At 40.6% G+C, this 20404-nt stretch overlaps 1 protein-coding gene across 1 annotated transcript in view; it reads left to right on the top strand.

Moving 5' to 3' along the window:
- Positions 1–20404, top strand: part of LOC134352897 (sodium- and chloride-dependent neutral and basic amino acid transporter B(0+)-like) — a 107036-nt gene that overhangs the window by 25964 nt on the left and 60668 nt on the right. Inside the window, exons 2-3 of the mRNA XM_063060483.1 lie at positions 4654–4810; positions 12604–12735. Coding sequence (XP_062916553.1) covers positions 4654–4810; positions 12604–12735 — 289 coding nt within the window. The remainder of the gene's footprint in view (positions 1–4653; positions 4811–12603; positions 12736–20404) is intronic.

Genomic DNA, 20404 nt, shown 5'->3' with positions numbered 1-20404 from the left:
CCTCCGGGTAGTGGCGAGCTCTAGACTCAGCCCAGGAACAGTAGACAGCGGCTCTGGATTCTCTCCGGCGGGTTAACTGACAGACCCACCTTGATGAGGAAATTTTGCAGGCTCACTACGGCGAGGTAACTGGATGGGGTTGCTCCAGTGAGGAAGGGCGAATTACCGGCACTCGCTTCAGCAGAGACTAGGCTTGCTCCGGCCAGATGACATCGGCACGCCATGACTTTGCAGACTCTCCTGCGCCGAATGGCTGAAAGCCGGAGCCTATAAACTACCGGTTCAGCCGAGCGTTAATTGCCTCCAATCACCAGAGCTGGGGGACACGGGAAAACAGGGAATCAGTGGTCCGGATCGTAACATAACCAAGGTAAATATAAAGGGACCCTGATCCGGACCATGACAGGAGTATTGTGTGCAGTTTTGGTCCCCTAATCTGAGGAAAGACATTCTTGCCATAGAGGGAGTACAAAGAAGGTTCACCAGATTGATTCCTGGGATGGTAGGACTTTCATATGATGAAAGACTGGATTGACTAGGCTTATACTCGCTGGAATTTGGAAGATTGAGGGGGGATCTTATTGAAATGTATAAAATCCTAAAGGGATTGGACAGACTAGATGCAGGAAGGTTGCTCCCGATGTTAGGGAAGTCCAGAACGAGGGGTCACAGTTTGAGGATAAAGGGGAAGCCTTTTAGGACCGCGATGAGGAAAAACTTCTTCACACAGAGAGTGGTGAATCTGTGGAATTCTCTGCCACAGGAAACAGTTGAGGCCAGTTCATTGGCTATATTTAAGAGGGAGTTAGATACGGCCCTTGTGGCTATGGTGATCAGGGGGTATGGAGGGAAGGCTGGTGCAGGGTTCTGAGTTGGATGATTAGCCATGATCATAATAAATGGCGGTGCAGGCTCGAAAGGCCGAATGGCCTACTCCTGCACCTATTTTCTATCTTTCTATGTTTTCTATGATCTATCCATCAAGGGGTTTAAACAACAGTTAAAATCTCCACCCATTATCAACATATAATCATTTAAATTACAAAGAGATGTAAAGAGATGCTTAAAAATTCAGGATAATCAACATTTGGGGCATAAACATTGACTATAACTTCTCTTTTGTTAAAGAGCAAACCAGTAACTAATAAAAATCTACTTTGGGAACTTCGCTTCCCTTTGCTCTCTCTAAATTGAATAAACAAATGGCTAACTCAATAATTAAATACACATTACGAATATGGTTTTAATTTCGTAAATTTTTTGGTTTGAATAAATTTATTTATCAAGCCCTATTATATCTAATTTTTTTCAACCCTCTGTTATGGATCAAGCCTTTTTGATATGGAAAATGAAGGGTATAATATGTTTTCGTGATTTATTCTCTGATAACTGTTTCATGTCTTTTGAACAGTTGTCGAATAAATATAATCTGCCCAGATCCCATTTTCTTTAGCTATTTACAAATAAGAAACCTTTTAAATACTACGCTTCCTGCCTTTCCGATTTCATATTCAACTGATATCATGGAAAAAATTTTAGGTTTAAATCTTTATGAGAAGGGATTAATAGCAATTAATTATGACATAATTATGAAAATACAACCAGGCATATCCGATAAAATTAAGAATGAATGGGAAAGGGAACTTCAACTTCATTTACCTATAGAGAAATGGGAGAAAATTTTTCAATTAGTTAGCTTTTCCTCTATATGTGCTAAACATATGTTGATACAATTTAAGGTAGTACATAGGGCCCACATGTCTAAAGATAAACTAAATCGTTTTTACTCTCATATAAATCCTGTTTGTGACAGATGTCGTTCTGAGGTAGCTTCTGTGACTCATATGTTCTGGTCTTGCCCTCTTTTGAATGAATATTGGAAAGATATTTTTGATATTATTTCAACAGTTTTGCATATTGATTTACAACCTCATCCTATTACCACAATTTTTGGTTTACCAGTGATGGAACATAGTTCTCTAACCTCTTCAGCTCGTTGGATGATTTCATTTGTTATATTAACGGCCAGAAGATCCATTCTATTGAATTGGAAAGAGAAAAATCCCCCTACTACATTTCAGGGGGTTTCCCAAACTATATCATGTATAAATCTAGAAAAAATCAGAAGTGTTACTTTTGATCCTTCGGTTAAATTTGAAGAAACTTGGAGGCCATTTATTCAATATTTTCATATGATGTATCCTGACCTTTCCTGAATCCTTTTTATTAACCTAGAATATATGAATAGAGGAGCACAGTTAACAACATTAATGATGTATTCGATGTAACATATCAGCCCAGCCTTGATTTGTTTTGTTTAGATTAGTTTTTTTTGGCTCAGTTTAGTTTAGTTTTTTTTTACTTCAGTTTTTTTTTGATATTTTTTCTTTTTTTTCTATCATGGTCAATCATATTAAGAGTTTGGGAGGTCAAATATATTTATCTTATCTGTAGTTTTTACTTGCATATGTCAATTATCAATAATGTAATCCCAAACTCTTTGTATTAATACTATGCTATGTCTTTATACTTGAAAATCGATAAAAAGATAATAAAAGAAAAAAGAAATTGATCAGGAAAACTAACAAGAGCTCAGGCAAACTGTACAGAATCTTGAAGGACTGAAATCACTCACAATACAACAGGAGAACTCGGTCAGAGTTTCACCAAACAAGAATCCATAACAATTGAGTAAAGAGGGGTTGGCAAGTCCCTCTGAAATACACCTGGAGCCCAACAGAGCTCAGGACCAATCAGACAGCCCTGGTGTCCAGACAAAGCAATAACACTCAAAGACAACAACTACAATGCCAGACATTGAAAATGCCATGCTAATTAAATTTCCATAAATTGAATAAAAGTGATGAATACAAAGAGAGTTTAGCAATTCCCATAATTCTCAATGTGACACTTGCAACACAAAGTGAAAAGCCAGAGCAAGTTCAAAGACAAACAATCAGATATTGTCTGGGACACTGTATTCTCACAAGGTTACCCTGAGAAAACACAATCCACGTACTAACTGAAAAAGAAACTTCCTTTTTTTAAAAAAGTAACCCCTTGTTGTGACAGCATGGCCCAGTTAGAGACATCAGCATGTTTTATGTGAGGCAAGATGTATCTCACCAACTTGACTGAGTTTTTCAAGAAGGGGAATGAGAATCAGAATCAGGTCTGTTATCACTGAAATATTAATGGAATTTGTTGTTTTGCAGCAGTAGTACAGTGCAATACAAAATAGTACTATAAATTACAATGAGAAATATAGAAAAATAAATATATAGTGCACAAAGAGAGCAGTGTAATGAGGTAGTGTTCAGGGGTTCATGGGTCATTCAGAAATCTAATGGCAAAGAGGGAGAAGCTGTTCCAAAACATTGAGCATGTGTCCTTAGTCTTGGGCAGTGGATATTGTCTACACAGATTTTAGTAAGCTGGTCCACAAGATCCCTTGTGATAGGCTCATCCAGTAAAGTAAGGTACACGGGATCCATGGTGACTTGCCCATTTGGATTAGTAATTGGCTTGCCTGTAGTGGTATGACTATGCATTGGTCAATGTGTCTTTTTCTGCTGGGACATCCATGACTAGTATTGTTCCATTGGGATCTACACTTAGACCTCTGCTGTTTGTGATATCTATAAATAAATTGGATGAAAGCTTGGATCAGTGGGCTAGTAACTCTGCACATGACTCAAAAATTGCTGGCATTGTGAAATTTGTAGAAATTTTACAATGTATCCCAGAATACAGTGGGATATAGATCAGTTGCAAACGTGGACAGAGACATGGCAGATGGAAATTAATCTGGTCAAGTATCAGTTTTTGCACTTTGGGAGATCAAATGTAAATGGACAGTATACTATCGATGGCAAGACCCACCTATCCACCTATCATCTGCCTCTCTGTTTATTGCTCAGTGGATTGCAGTCCTATTGCCAGATTGCATCAGTGAGTTTTCCTGAGCCTTTCCAGCATTCATATCTAAACTCTGTCCTTCTGAGTATCGACTCTGCCTGTTTATCTTGATTGTTCTGGTTTTTGACTCTGTCTGATTCTGATTTTTGGATTTCTCTGGATTTGTTGATCTCTGCCTGAACTTTGACGCCAACTTTGTGGCCCCTCTGGATTTGTTACTCAATTAATATCACCGTGTGCTCAGTACTTGGCCTGCGACTGGGTCCTTGCTCCAGTGTCCTGACAGGAAATGTGCAGAACATGGTGTTTTTTAAACAGTTGTGGCCACCTGGAACACACTGCCAGGGAAGGTGTAGAAGCAGGTACAATAGAGGAATTTAAGATACTTAAGTATCTAGCAAAGAGATGGACATAAACCCTGTGTAAGCAGAAGACATTAGTTTAATTGTGTATCATTAATTTAATTAGTTCAGTACAACATCATGGGGTAAAGGTCTATCATTGCGCTGTAATCTTCCATGTTATATGTTCTATTCAATTTATTTTATAGAAGCACGCATTGAAGCTGTTGATTTGGTACTTTGGATTGTTACACTCTGCGATTCAGGGACCAAGCTACCAACTACTAATTAAAGAAAAGCACCATGTTCCTTCGTACACTGGGACTATATTTTGCCTGAGTTTTGTTCGAGTTGTGTATAACCTGGAGATCAGCTGTTCCCTCTCTTTCCCCAGGCTCTCCCTGCAGCTGAAAACATGGGTGAAAGTGATGAGAATGTGGAGCGAGGCAACTGGTCTTCAAAGACAGATTACCTGCTTTCATTGGTCGGCTGTGCTGTGGGACTGGGCAATGTTTGGAGATTCCCTTACCTGGCTTACAGGAATGGAGGAGGTGCTGTATAAAATGCATAATACACTGGAGAAAAAATAAGCAACGATAAGAGGAAGAAAAGAATAGATAGATAGTGTCAGAGGTCAGAAGTCAGTGTAATTGCTGTTACTAAGGAGCAGGTGGTTGGGAAGCCGAAAGGTCTGATGGTAGATAAGTCACCTGCATCAGATGGATGACACCCCAGGGTTCTGAACGAGGTAGCTGAAGAGATTGCTGAGGTAGTAGTAGTGATATTTCAAGATGCATAGATTATAGAATGGTTCCAGAGGACTGGAAAATCACAAATGTTACTCCACTCTTTAAGAAGAGAGGGAGGCAAAGGACAGGAAATTATAGGTTAGCTCACCTGACTTCAGTGGTTGGCAAGTCCGTTATTAAGGATGAATTTTCAGAGTATTTGGAGGCCGATAAGCATGGTTTTCTTAAACAGAGTCTCGCCTGACAAATCTGTTGGAATTATTTGAGGAAATAGCAGGAATGAAAGACTAAGGAGAGTCAGTGGATGTTGTTTATTTGGATTTTCAGAAGGCTTTTGACAAAGTGCCTCACAGGAGTGCTAAACAAGTTAAGGGCCCATGGTATTACAGGAAAGGTATTCACATGGGCATAAGATTGGCTGATTTTCAGAGTGCAAATAAAGGACTTTTATCGAGTTGGCTGCCAGTGTAGAGTAGTGTTCCACAGGAAATGGCTTTGGGTCTGTTATTCTTCACATTATATGTTAATGATCTCGATGATGGAATTGATAGCTTTATGGCCAAGTTTGTGGGTAATATGAATGAAGATGAGCGGTGGGTGCTGCTGATGAAGCAGGGAGTCTCTCGAAGGACTTGGCAGATTAGAAAAATGGGCAAAGAAGAGGCTGATGGAATACAGTGTAGGGAAGTGTATGATCTTGCACTTTGGTAGTAGGAATAAAGCCATAGACTATTTTATAAATGAGAAGTGAATTCAGAAAGTGGAGGTGGAAACAGTTATGAGAACCTTAGTGCAGGATTCCCTAATGGCTAACTTGCAGGTTGAGTTGGTAGCAAGGAGTATCAAAGCATAGATGTAATACTAAGGATTTATAAGGCATTGATCACACTACATTTGGAGTATTGTGAGCAGTTTTGGGCCCTACATCTAATAACGGATGTGCTGGCCTTGGAGAGGTTTCAAAGGAAGTTTGTATTTTAATATGTTTTCTTCTTTCACGTATGATTCTAAATATGTTGTGAGGGAACATGGGAACTGCATCAACATAAGGCTTTAGGATCACTTTGTTCCTAATCTACCATGGGAATTTTGAGATCAGCATACATAGCTGGTGTCTCTTTTCCATGGTGAGGATTCTAAGGTTAGAGAAAATGGTTTAAAGTGAAAGACAGGAGAATTAAAGAGGATCTAGGGGGTAAAACATCCACACAAAAAGTAGTCTGTATCTGGAATGAGCTGCTAGAGATGACCATGAAGGCAGGAACAGTCATAACATTTATGAGGTAACTGAACAAGCATTTTAATGAGCGAAGAGTAGAAAGATATGGCATTAGATAGACACAATGTTGGTGGTGATGGGCTAAAAAACCTCTTTCAATGCTATATTTGTCTATCACTCTAGAGAGCTGGGAGAGATTGTAGTCAAGCGGAGAAAATGAGCCTTTAGTGGAATTAATAGCATCTTCAAAAATCAAAGTAATCCAATATATGCTGGTGTAAACAGGGCAAATGGGAGAAGGTTAGGGTGCAAAAGAAGAATTAGATTGCCAAAAGTTTACAAACAATAAAATAAGGCCTATCAGGAGAGCTTTCAAGTTGTCTAGTCAGAAATTAACAAGGGATTGGATGTCACGTCAGCAGCAGATGTGATAAAGCCAGATTATAAATGGATAATGAAATGAAGGTCTGGTAATGACCCAGATCTGTGGATCAAATCATACTTCAAGCTTCTATGGGATAATAGATTTGTAAGCAATCCTGCTTAGTTGCCAGGAAGGGGGATGGAGACAGAGGCTTATCAGTGTTGCAGTCATAGACTTACACAGCATAAAAATGGGTCCTTTGGCCCACCATGTACATGCCAACACATTTAACTACCTATTTTAATAGCAATTGCTTGCATTAGGACTGTATAATTCTATGACATCTTTTTCTGTCTAAAAACCTCTTAAGCTAATAATCTGATTCCTCCAACTCTTCAGTTCCAGATATCAACTACAATCTATACAAAGAAAACCTCATCCCTCATGTTCTGTTTAAAACTCCACCTTTCTCCTTAAAACTATGCCTTCTTGTTTTCGATATCCCTATGATGTGAGAAGGATTTTGACCTACTCTAATAATGCATCTGCTTATTTTATACACTACTATTAGGTCATCCATTAGCCTACTTTGCTGCAGAGAAAGCAAGTCCAATACTCCCCATATCTAAGCCTTTCTAATTGAGGCGGTTCCTGGTGAATCTTTGCTGGAGCTGGTGGTGGGAGACAGACAAATCTCAGGACTTGCTGTGAAGGATCTAAGAATACAAGGGCAAAGGTCCTGGTGAAGGATCTCAGCCTGAAATTCTGGCTGTTTAGTCCTTTCCATAGATGCTGCCTGACCTGCTGAGTTTCTCCAGCATTTTGTGTGTGTTGCCAAAGGCCCTTTAATCCTGTTCGGACTTAGATGATTTAGAAATTGCACTGATTCCCCTTTTCTGCCAATTCTCATGATCTTTGACTCTCTTGTAATTGAAAGAAATCTGCCTTAGTTCAGTGACGCAATGCCAACAGCTCTTTGATGCTGAGAAGTCCAAAGTTTCACAACTATCTAAAAGAAGAAATTCTTCCTCATCACACTCTTATCCTGATATCTTGAGACAATATCCTCCAGTTCCTTACTCATCAGAAAGGAGAGACAGCTTTACTCCAAGTGGTCAGAATCTCAATGGTTTTGAAGGTTACCTATCATCTTCCTAATTTCCAGAGAGTGTGCTTAATCTCTTCTGTCTTTCCTCAAAGACAATAGTCTTAACAGGAATAAAAAATACTAAACTCTCCCTGCACTGGCAGTCAGTCAAATATATTCCTTCTTAAATCAGGGGACCAAATCTCCCTGTATTCCTCCAGGAGTGAAGCCATCAAACCCCTGTATATTGTAGCATAGTTTTATTACTTTTGTGTTTCATTCCCCTTAAGAAAATATCAATTGACTACAATTATTCTGGAATTTAAAATGCATTTTGTCCATTGGCTCCTCCCTTACTATCAACTAAATGCAACCCTAATAAGCCAAATGTAGTCCCTCAATCAGAAAGATCAGCTACGCCATCTGACCCAAAGAGTTCTGACAGCATTTCATTTTGATCTAGATTCCAGCAGCTGCAGTCTCCTGTGCCTTCCAAGTAAATTTATAAAACAGAAAAGAATTTGTTTCAGTTTTTTGAACAAAGCTGTTATGAAGGTAGGACATTAGATGTGGTCTATATGCACCTTGATAAGGTTCTGCATGGTAAGTTGCTATAGAAAGTTAGACTACATAGGTCCATAAAGAGCAATGCAGCTAATTAGATGCAGAATGGGCTTGATAGGTGAAAACAGAGGGTGACTGTTTCTCTGACTGGAGGCCCATGACCACTAGTGTTCCCCATGGCTCAATGTTAGGCTCATTGCTTTTTTGTCATCTATGCCAATGACTTGGATGATAATTGTGATGATATTGGCTTCACCATCCACAAAGGCCTAAACTCAAAAGGAGATGTTAAGACATGCCTGATTTAAGTACAGTATCTTTGGACACCCTCACTATAAGGAGATTATACTGTATCAACCTACTCTTTGAAGACTAGTTTACTTCCCTGTCTACTTCTGCTCTGAGGTGTCATTACCAATACCCATTATTTGAATGGTGGGTTCCCTCTTCCTACCAAGGAGGAGATACCTACTACCAGCTAACGAAGTAGTTTAAACATAGTTTATTTTAGTTTTAAGGACACACATTTAAATTCAGACTAGCAGTTCTTAACACACATTTAAAGCACACAGCAGATTCCTGATTTATAAAAAAAGTGTGAATTACGAAAGATTTATCAACTACAAAGGATTGCCAAACATAAGTGCAGTTCTTACAAATTAAAAAATCATACCAATTTGTTGTAGATGAACAAGTTGCAGAAACTGAAGGTTGAGGAATGAATTCTAGTTCTTCTTTCTTGTCACCCCACCTTTCTGTCATTCCAAACAATCCTCAATGCTTTCTAATGTTTATACCGTTTTGCTACCAGTTGACCTCATCTGCATGTGATCTTTTTCAGAACCCTTTGTTGGAACAAAGTAATTCACACAGGTGGTCTAAAAATATCTGGGGACTGAGATCTCAGACACCCAAAATTAATGCTGTGATCATTGACTCTCTGAGCACACAAATATTCCAACTATTGATCGATCATTTATACCTGCGTCTGTATTTGTTGTGCTGTGACAAACTCCATCTAATCTGAATGCTTCCTTGAACTCAGTCACAATGGTGCAAATAACTGAGCAAGTGTTGTCTGGTTTCTTGCAGGCCAATTAACATAACCCCATTGTCTCACGTTGATTAAACATGGGCCTACAAGACCTCACAGTTCACTTATTCATAACAGGAGGCTGAGTAAGGACTATTGGTTACAAGTTTAACTTTGTCACAAATGTCTCTGACCCTTTGTAAATGTCATGCTACTGTGCTAGAGAGCTGAAGTTATCTTGGGCCCTGGAAAGTGAACATATATCAAAGAATATACAAGACATGATAAATAAATTTGGAGGTTACATTAAAATAGGTGGTGTCATTGAGAGTGAAGATCGTTATCAGGATTTACAGGGGGGGTTTTAATTATTTAGCCAAATGGTCCAAGGAATAGAAAATGGGGTTTAATTCAGATAAGTGCAAGGGTGTTGCACTTAGGGAAGAGAAATAATAGTAGACTTACACGGTGAATGGTATGGCACTAGGAAGTGTTGTAGAATAATGGGACCTAGGAGTACATGATTCCCTGAAAGTTGTGTCACAGGTAGACAGGGTAATAAAGAAGACTTTTCAGAATGCTGGCCTTCATCACCACTCTATCTACCACATTGGTCAGTACATGGACTGTGTTGCCAGAGGAAGGGATTGAGGCAGTGACGTTAACAATATTTGAAAGCTAGTTGGACAGCTACATGGATAGGAAGTCTTAAGAAAGATATGGGAAAAATCCAGCAAATAGGACTAGTTTAGATGGGGATCTTGGTCAGCCTGAATTAGCTGGGCTGAAGGGGTTTATGATTCCATGATCCTGTAATTTCCCTTTCTTTAAAACAAATTTCCCCTTGCCTAATCATGCAGTGATTTTCTAAATTTTTTAAATCTCTTCCTTAATGAAGAATTCTAGCATTTTGCTGACTTCAACATGGAACAAACCAGAGCAAAACCAGAGAATGTTGAAAGCACTCAACAGTTTGGACAGCATCTGAGAAAGAAAAAACACTTAACTTTTCAGATCTGAAACCTTGCATTGGGAATGGGAAAGAGAGAAAACAAGTTAATTTTTGATATCAGAGAATGTGGATCACATCTCCACACAAACTAATTCTAATCCCTGAAGTTCTGAGTCAAGTGAATTTCTGACAACAGAAATTTATTACCAGAATTACATCGGTTCTTCTCCTGTCCTCACCACCATTCACCATCCTCTCCCATCCAACTTAATTTTCTAAAGTGTTGAGGCCCCTGCAGTATCTAGCTCTCCTCTTTCATCAGCTTGTGGCCATATTGTTCCAACAGCTTTACATCAACTTTTGTCCTTTTCTACCACCAGTTCGTCTATCCAGTAACAAGTTCATTCACAGAAAGGACCTCACATTTTGCCCTGCACTGTATATTGTCCCGGTTTATTGCTACTAGTACCATGTGTATTTTTAAACTCCTTACTACTCTTTATTGACCATTAACAATTTCATTACTTTGTTATCCTGTAACTTCTCTTTAAATTTCCTTCAATTGAATCCTTGCTCAAATTCTTTAGTATAAAATCTTACCCATAGAACAAATATTGAATTCATCAGAACACTTGTCCTGCATGATAGGAATGAAGTGTTTCCCAGATTGAGCTGCCTCAGTCCTGTGTGCATACTCCATGAATCCAAGGCCCTTTCTCCCAAGCACATTTTAACCCATTCAACACTCTGATCAGTTTGACCACCATGTCAACATGCAATCATCATAAGAATACTACCTTGATGGTTCTTGTTGTTAATTTAAATCTCTTTCTTGGTTTGTACATGAACTATAGCATTCAGATCTTCTTTTTTCCCCAGTCCAAATGCCTTCCCAGCACATGGGAGATGCTCAGGTGCCCTTAATTCTATCAACAGGCAGGCATCGCCTCTTAGAAAGCATGCTCTTGGTGACACATAAAACTCTTCTTCTGGACTAAATTTCCAGCATTCAAGCGCATCCAAGTTCCACAGATGTAGAATCTACAAAGCAATGGTTCCCGTTATTGACCCTTGCAAAAGGATGCAGTAAACCTCTTTCTGATGCCTGCTATTATAAGAAGTCCATTCGAAGTATTACTAAAAAGGTAGCATTGTCACCTTGGAAAAAGGCGGTGGCTCATCAAAGTCTATGTCTCTTATAATCTTATGCACCTTTGTTAAGTCAACTGTCATCTTCCTTTGCTCAAAGAGAAAAGCCCTAGTTCACTCAACCTTCCTCATAAGAAATGTTCTCTAATCCAGGCAGCATCCTGGTAAATCTTCTTTGCACCCTCTCTAATACTTGCACATTTTTCCTATCATGAGGTGACCAGAACTGAACACAGTACTCCAAGTGTGGTCTAACCAGAGTTTTATAGAGCTGTAACGTTACCTTGTGGCTCTTGAACTCAATCACTCAACTAAAGAAGGTGCTTGTCAACACATCATACACATTTTTAACCACCTATCAACTTGTGTAGCAACTTTGAGGGACCTATGGACGCGGACCCCAAGATCCTTCTGTTCCTCCATGTCCTAATGCTTGAGTTTTTGCATGACTTATGTCTAAGGTGATATGTAGATTACAAACAGGGGAGAGCCTAGAATAGACCAGTAGTATTGATATGGACAGTAACGTAATATCTCGATCTTTATCATTGTGTACATTTTTGTGTTAAATAAAACATTCATGGATTTAACAACTGAGAGAAGCAGTTGGAGAGAATTAGCTGATGCACTGCTAATTTAATATTGAGAATTCTAGGGCCAGTCTCATCAGACTGTAGACCTCTACTGGTGTATGCGTCTTACTCCTGGGAAGGCCTTGGACTGAGATAGTTTTGATGGTTCTGGAGCACGGGCTCAAGACCCAGTGCAGAATCAATGTAATTTGGTATGAAAAACATAACTCAAGGAAGTCATAGATTTGATGCTATCATAACATCTTAATGCTTTTGGTTTCTTCCACTTCCAGGAACCAAATAAAGAGGAGTTTCACTTGGGATTATACTTGTATTTTCACCTCGAGTACCAAACTCAAAACCTCACAACTGGTCCCTGGTAAACAACATGACCATGATGATATGCCCAGACCTATTTGAATGTCACTTATTCAAGGAAGTGGAATACAGGAAATGATGCAGTGTAATAACAACCTGCCTGGCCTTCATAACTCGTTTACTCAAATCCAGAGTCAATTCACTTTCCCCATTCCTTTGATATAGTCTCAGTGCTTAATTCTGTGCTTAACAATTGTTTTATGATATGACATCAATTTCAAACTCCCTTGAGCACATCATACAGTTTATTTCATTTTTCTTTTACCTTTTTTTCCAGGAGCTTTTCTTATTCCCTATATACTCATGCTGCTATTCATTGCGATGCCGATGTTTTTCTTGGAAACGTCCTTAGGGCAATTTTCCAGCCTTGGACCTGTTGCAGTGTGGAAAGTTGTGCCAATGCTACAAGGTTGATGTTTATTCCATTTACATAAGTTCAGCAGTAAAGTAAATGAGAAATAGTGGGTGATGTTGGTACTATGTGAAAGCGGGGCGGGGGAAGGGTGGATGATATGCAAAAGTCAGATTTATTAATGTTATACAATTTAAAAATTTAAATTTAAATATTGCAGACAAAATGTTTAATTTACTTCATCCTTTATCCTTTCAGTGAGATGGCAGTGTGTGTGAATGCTGCGGCCTCTTTGGAGCCAACCAAAGGTGTTTCTTTCTTTGTAAAATTTGTTTTTTTATGATCCAAAAACAATTCTACTCCAAGAATTTCGGGTACTGCATGGCTGCTCCACCAGTGAGCTGCTCGTTGATTGGAGTGGCTGGATTGGTGTCCGCTGCAGAGCAGGCTGAGATGTTGAAGGAGCCTGCTGGGATATCAGCAGAGTCTGTCAGGATATTGTAGAGCCCGCCAATGTGTCAGAGGAGCTGGTTTGGGTCCAGAGGAGCCAACCTGGCTGCAGAGTGTTTTGCTGCCCGTTACTCGGAAGCATCAAAGTTGGTTCAGTATAACCATAGGAGATTGTCTTGGACATTTCACTTGCAATCACAAAACTCTGTTGGATCGTGATAATGTAAGTTGCAGAGGGCCCTGTTACCCTTGTCCGGTGGAAGGGGCAGACAACATGGAAGCCTCAGTTGTAGCAAGAACCAGGCCTCAGCCTCGGGCTTGCCTGCCGCTGCAGACCAGGTGAGAGACGCGGAAGCACTACAGCGTGGTTGAGCTCGGCTGGTGCCTGGCCTCGCCCTTCAGTGCTGCCCTCCCACATTTGAGTGGTGGAATTATAGGCTGCATTGCGTACATCTGTGTGCTGCTGAGAGACTGTATCATCAATTGCTGGACATTGTCGCTCAGGGTCTTGGGTTATTTATGTTTTTTTTTCAAGTGAACATGTCTGTTCACTATTTTGAATTATGTTACTCACTATTTTGAATGTTTGCTTGCTAATGTGAAGGTTTTACACCTTGGCCCCAGAGGAACACTGTCTCATTCAGTTGTATCTATGTATGGTTAAATGGTAATAAAACTTGATTTGATGATTTGATTCTGATCAGGGTGCTGAGCACAGAAGCTGGAATGTCATGGTACAATATTCACGTTGTTGGTGAGACCACATCAGGAGCATTGCGTGCATTCTGGATGTCCAGCTACAGAAAGCCCAATTGTCATTAAGCTGGAAAGGGTGCAGAAAAGATTCACAAGGGTGTTTCAGGCTTTGGTAGGCTTGAGTTGGGTGCTGGGACTTTATCCCTAATACAAAGCAGGCTGAGGGGTGACTTTATATAGGTATGTAAAATTGTGGGTTGCAGATGAGGTGATCGGTCATAATGGTTTTTTTTCAGTATAGTTGAGTCTAAAACTAGAGGGCTAGATTTAAGGAGAGAGAGAAAGATTAAAAAGTAATGTGAGAGGCAGGTTTTTGACACAGATGCAGGAGGGTATATGGAATGGGGTGCCAGAAGAAGCAGTAGAGGTTTGTACAGCTACAAGACATTTGGATAGATACATGGATAGAAATGGTCTAGAGCGATATGGGCAAACACAGGCAAATGAGACTAGCTCAGAAATAAATCTTGGATAGCATAGACAAGTTTGGTCAAGTTACCTGTTTCCATGTTATACAGCTCTATGTCTCTCGTCATTTGATAATGAATTCCTAACAACCTAGAATAGAGTTGTAGTGTCATAGAACACTACAGTGCAGAACAGGCCCTTTGGCCCATCTAGTCCATGCTGAACCATTAGTCTCCCTAGTCCCATCAACCTGATACACTTCCATACACTTCCATACCCTCCATGAACCATACACTTCCATACCCTCCCATCAGTACACGTATCCAAATATCTCCTAAATGTTGAAATCAAAACCCGTGTCCATCACTTGCACTGGCAGCCCGTTCACACTTTCACCTCCCTCTGACTGAGGAAGCTCCCCCAATGTTCCACTTAAACATTTAAGCTTTCACCCTTAACCTATAACCTTTAGTCATAGTCTCACCCAACCTCAGTGAAAAAGCCTGCTTGCATTTACCCTGTCTATATCCCTCATAATTTAGTATACTTCTATCAAACCTCCCCTCAATATTCCCTGTTCTAGAGAATAGGTGCTAACCTATTCAAACTTTCCCTATAACATAGGTCCTCAAGTCCCAGTAATCTCTTTGTACATTTTCTCTGCACTCTTTCAATCTTGTTTACAAGTTTCCCTAGGTAGGTGACAAAAACTGCATATAATAGTCCAAATTAGGCCTCACTAACGTTTTAGAAATTTTCAAGATAACAACCCAACTCCCGTACTTAATATATTGATTTATGAAAACCAATATTCCAAAAGTATCAAGTAGTAGTAAGTTTTCTGACTTACAAACCCTGTGAGTTGTTTAAAGGTATAGCAACCACATGAGGGTCATTAAGAGTCGTAGAGGCAATGCGAGGGTCAGTAGTTTTAACTTTGTTATTCCTACTCGTTACTTACAGTGCAGTCCTAACATCTCTACCCCGGTGTCTCCACAACAGTTCACACCTCCATTCATGCAAAGATCAGACTAATGACCCTTTCATCACCTCTACAACTCTTAGCGACTCTCAAGTGATTGCTGTACCTTTAAACAACTCACAGAGTTTATAATCTGGAGAACTACCTACTATGGATCAGAACTGAAGAAGCCTCTCTGATGAGTGCCATAACATCTTCCAGACAACACAGCAAGTCCAGTTGCCTTGATTTGCTTCAGCTTGATTTACAATGACCTGGATGACTAAGAACCTTCATAGAAAATGTTCCAAGAACTTTCTCTATGACCCCATCTACCTGTGATGCCACTTTCAGGAATTATGGATCTGTATTCCCAGTCCCTCTGTTCTGCTGCACTCCTCAGTGCCCTGCCGCTCACCTTGTAAAACCTACCCTGGTTGGTCCTCCCAAAATGCAACACCTCACACATGTCTGCATTAAATTCCATCTGCAATTTTTAGCCCATTCTTCCAGTTGGCCCAGAACCTGCTGCAAGCTTTGATCGGCTCCTTCACTGTCCACTACACCCCTAATCTTGGTCTTATGCACAAATTTACTGATCCAGTTTATCACATCATCATCCAGTTAGTTGATATAAATGATAGACAACAGTGGACAGTACTGATCCCTGTGAGATTCCACTAGTCACAGGCCTCCAGTCAGAGAGATAAACATCTACTCCCACTCTCTGGCTTCACCTACAAAGCTAATTATAATCCAATTTACTACTACGTCTTGAATGCTAGGCAACCAAACTTTCTTGACCATCCTCCCATACGGATTTGGTTCAGAGGCCTTGCCAAAGTCCATGTAGACAACATCCACTGTCTTGCCTTCAGCCACTTTCCTAGTAAATGTCTCAAAAACTATAAGAATGGTGAGACACGACCTACCACACACAAAACCATGATGACTATCCTTCATCAGAAACTGTCTGTCCAAATACTTATATATCTGATCCCTTAGAATATCTGACAATACCTTTTCCACTAACTAATGTTAAGATCAATCAGCCTATAATTTCTTGTCTTATATTTAGAGACTTCCTTAAACAGTGGAACAACATTAGCTATCCTCCAATCTTCCACACCTCACCCATGGTTAACTATGTTTTAAATATCTCTACTAGGGACCCTGCAATTTCTGCATTTGTCTTCCAAAGCATCTGAGGGAATATTTAGTCAGGCCCTGGGGATTTACCCACCCTAATTTAACCTCAATACAGCAAACACCTCCTCCACTATAATCTGTATAGGGTCCATGACGTTAGTACTACTTTGCCTCACTTTGAAAGACCCTGTGTCCATTTCCTGAGTAATACAGATGCAAAAAATCCGTTTAAGATCTCCCCCATCTCCTTCAGCTCCATGTATAGATTGCCATTCTGATCTTCCAGAGGACCAATTTTGTCCCGTTATCCTTTTGTCTTTTAGAAACCCTTAGAATTCTCCTTCACCTTGTCTGGAGAGCAACCTCATACTTTATTTAAGTCCTCCTGATTTTCTTCGATAGTGTTCTCTTACATTTCTTATATATTTATCAAGCATCGCATTTGTTTCTCCCTGCTATGCACCTCCTTTTTCTTAACCAGGTCCACAACATCTTTCAGAAACTAAGGTTTCCTAAACCTGTTACCTTTGCCTTTTGTTCTGACAGGAACAAACAGACTCTACTCTCAAAATTTCACTTACCAAGTACACCCTTGCCGGAAAACAGCCTGACCTAATCCACACTTGCCAGATCCTCTCTGATACCATCAAAATTGGCCTTCTTACAATTTAGAATCTCAGCCCAAGAACAAGACCTATCCTTCTCCATAATTACTTTAAAATTAATGGCATTATGATCATCAGATGCAAAGCGTTCCCCTACACAAACTTCAGTCTCATTCCCTAAAAGGAGTTCTGGTATCCACTCTCTCTAGTTGGGGCTTCTATGTACTGATTAAGGAAACTTTACTGAGCACATTCGACCAACTCTTTCACATCCAGCTCTTTTCGAGTATGGGAGTCCCAATCAATATGTCGAAAGTTAAAATCACCTGCTTTCACAACCTGATGTTTCTTGCAACAGTCTGTAATATCCCAACTAATTTGCTTCTCTAAATCCCTTGCACTGTTGGGTGGTCTATAATTTAATCCATTAACATGGTCATACCTTTCTTATTCCTTGGTTCTACCCATAAAGCCTCACGAGACAAGCTCTCCAGTCTGTTCTAACTGAGCATTACTGTGACATTTTCCCTGTCTGCCCCCCCAGTCCCTCCCACTCTATCATGTCTAAAACATCGCATCCCTGGAATATTGAGCTGCCAGTCCTGCCCCTCCTGCAACCAAGTCTCAGTAATGGCTGCAATGTTATAATCGCATATGCTAATCCATGCCCTAAACTCATCCACCTTTCCTACAATACTCCTTGCAATGAAATGCACGCAGCTCAGAACATTAGTCCTGGCATGCTCAACCTTTTGATCCTGACTTTGTACGTAGGCTTAACAACATCTTTCTCCCCAATCTCTCCACTATCTGTTCTGTTACTCTGATTCCCATCCCCTGCAACTCCAGCTTAAACCCTCCCAGTGTACCACTAGCAAATCTTCCTACCAGGATATTAGTCCCCCTTCAGTTCAAGTGCAACCCACCCCTTCTGTACAAGTTCCACCTTCCCTGGCAGAGAGCCCAATGATTCAAAAATCTGAAGTTCTCCTTCCTGCACCATGAGTTAAATTGTCTGATCTTCTTATTTCTGACCTCACTAGCAAGTGGTTGGAGTAGCAACCCTGAGGTCATAGCCCTGGAGGTCCCGTCCTTTAACTTAGCACCTAACTCCCTGAAATCGCTTTGTAGGACCTTGTCACCCTCCTACCAGTGTCATTGGAACCAATGCCGACCACAAGTTCTGGCTGCTCTCCCTCCCACTTAAGAATGCTGTGGACTCGATTCGAAATGTCACTGACCCCAGCACCCGAGAGACAACATATTACCCAAGAATTTCATTCTCATCCAAAGAACCTCCTTTCTATTCCTCTAACCATTACATCCCCTGTCACTACACCTTGTCTTTCTGCACCCTTTCTCTACTGAGCCACAGAGGCAGACTCAGTGCCAGAGACCTGACTGCTGTGGCTTTCCTCTGCTAGGTTACCTCCCCGACCCCCAACGGTATCCAAAGCAGTATACCTGTTGTCCATGGAATAGCCACAGGTGTACTGTGCACTGACTGCATATCACCTTTCCCCATCCTGGTGGTCACCCATTTACCTTTGTCCTGCACCTTGGGTGTAACTACCTCTCTGTATTTCCTGTCTATCAACCCCTCATCCTCCCGAATGTTCTGGAGTTAGAACATAGAACAAGAACAGACCCTTTGCTCCACAATGTTGTGATGAATCAGCTAAAAAGTAATAAAAAATAAAACAAAACTACTCCCTCCTACCTACACAATGTCCATATCCCACTATCTTCCTCACATCCATGTGCCTATCTAAATGTCTTTTAAAAGCCTCTAATGTATTTGCCGCTACCACCAGACCAGGCAGCGCATTCCAGGCATCACCACTTTCTGAGTGAAACACTTACCCCTCCCATCCCCTTTGAATCTACCCCCTCTTACATTCAACGCATGCCCTCTGGATACTCCTACCTTGGGAAACAGATACTGCCTGTCTATGCCTCTCATAATCTTATAAACTTCTATCAGATCTCCCCTCAGCCTCCAACACTCCAGAAAAAACAACCCAACTTTATCCAGCCTCTCATGATAACACATGCCCTCTAAACCTGGCAGCATGTTGTAAACCTTTTCTGCATCCTTTCCAAAGCCTCAACATCCTTCTCATAGTGGGGCAACCAGAACCGTATGCAATACTCCAGATGTGGACTAAACAGAGTTCTATAAAATTGCAACATAACTTCCTGACCTTTGAACTCAATGCGTCAACTAATAAAAGCAAGCATCCCATAAGCCTTCTTAGCCTACAGTATTGACCTGTGTCGCCACTTACACGGAACTATGAAATTGGATCTCTGTGCTCAGAACCACTGTTAAGGGTCTTAACAGAACCTGCCACTTCTCTGTCCATATCTGCAACTGATCTATATCGTGATGTATTCTTTGCCAGTCTTTCTAAATTATCCACAATTCCATGAATCTTAGTGTCATCTGCAAACTCACTAACATACCCATCTACAGTTTCATCCAGGTCATTTATATATATCACAAATTGAAAAGATCTCAGCAAAGAATCTTGTGGAACAATTACAGAGCTCCAGCTCAAAAATTCCCTTTGACCACTATTCTCTGTCTTCTAAACCCAAGCCAGTTCTGAATCCAAACAGCTGATTTGCCCCAGACCATGTGCATCTTAATCTTCTGGGTTAGCCTCACATGAGGGACTTTGTCAAACACCTTACTAAAATCCATGTAGACAACAATCCACTGCTCTACCTTCATCAATCTCTCTCATCACCTTGTCAAAAAACTCAATCGAATTGGTAAGACATGACCTGCCATGCACAAAGCCATGCTGGCTCTCCCTAATTAGGCTGTGAGTTTCCAAATGCTCATATATCCTATCCATAAGATTTTTCTGCAGCAATTTCCCTACAGCTCACCGGTCTATTGTTCCCAGGATTTTCCCTTGTTGTACCTCTATTTAAGTAGGGAACATAAGCCACTCCTCTGGGACATCGCCTGTGCCTAGAGAAGACATGAAGATACTGATCAAGGTCCCAGCAATCTCATCTCTTGCGTCCATAAATAACCTGGGGTAAATCTTATCCACCTTAATACATGTTAGGAAGCCCGACACTTCTAAATGCCCTCACGTATTTATACACACCGCACGGATCTCCTGGTCCCCCATGTCCTTTTCCAGCTCCAGCTCCTTACCACAATCCTTTAGAAGCTCAGCTGTTTATACTTCTTGCAGGTATAGTCATAAGGGTCACTGGAGGTCTCCTTGTCTTCCCACATCCTACAAGAGGAGCATTCCACTATCCTGCCCGGCATCCCTACTGGTCTAACTGTGCAAATCTGAAGAAGGAAAACAATAAATAAGCTGGGTGAAAAATATCCTCCTACAGCCCACACCTCTCCTCACCGAAGCCTCGA

Source organism: Mobula hypostoma, chromosome 10, assembly GCF_963921235.1.
Source record: "Mobula hypostoma chromosome 10, sMobHyp1.1, whole genome shotgun sequence".
In the NCBI taxonomy this organism is placed as follows: domain Eukaryota; kingdom Metazoa; phylum Chordata; class Chondrichthyes; order Myliobatiformes; family Myliobatidae; genus Mobula; species Mobula hypostoma.
This window is presented reverse-complemented; position numbering and strand designations above follow the sequence as displayed.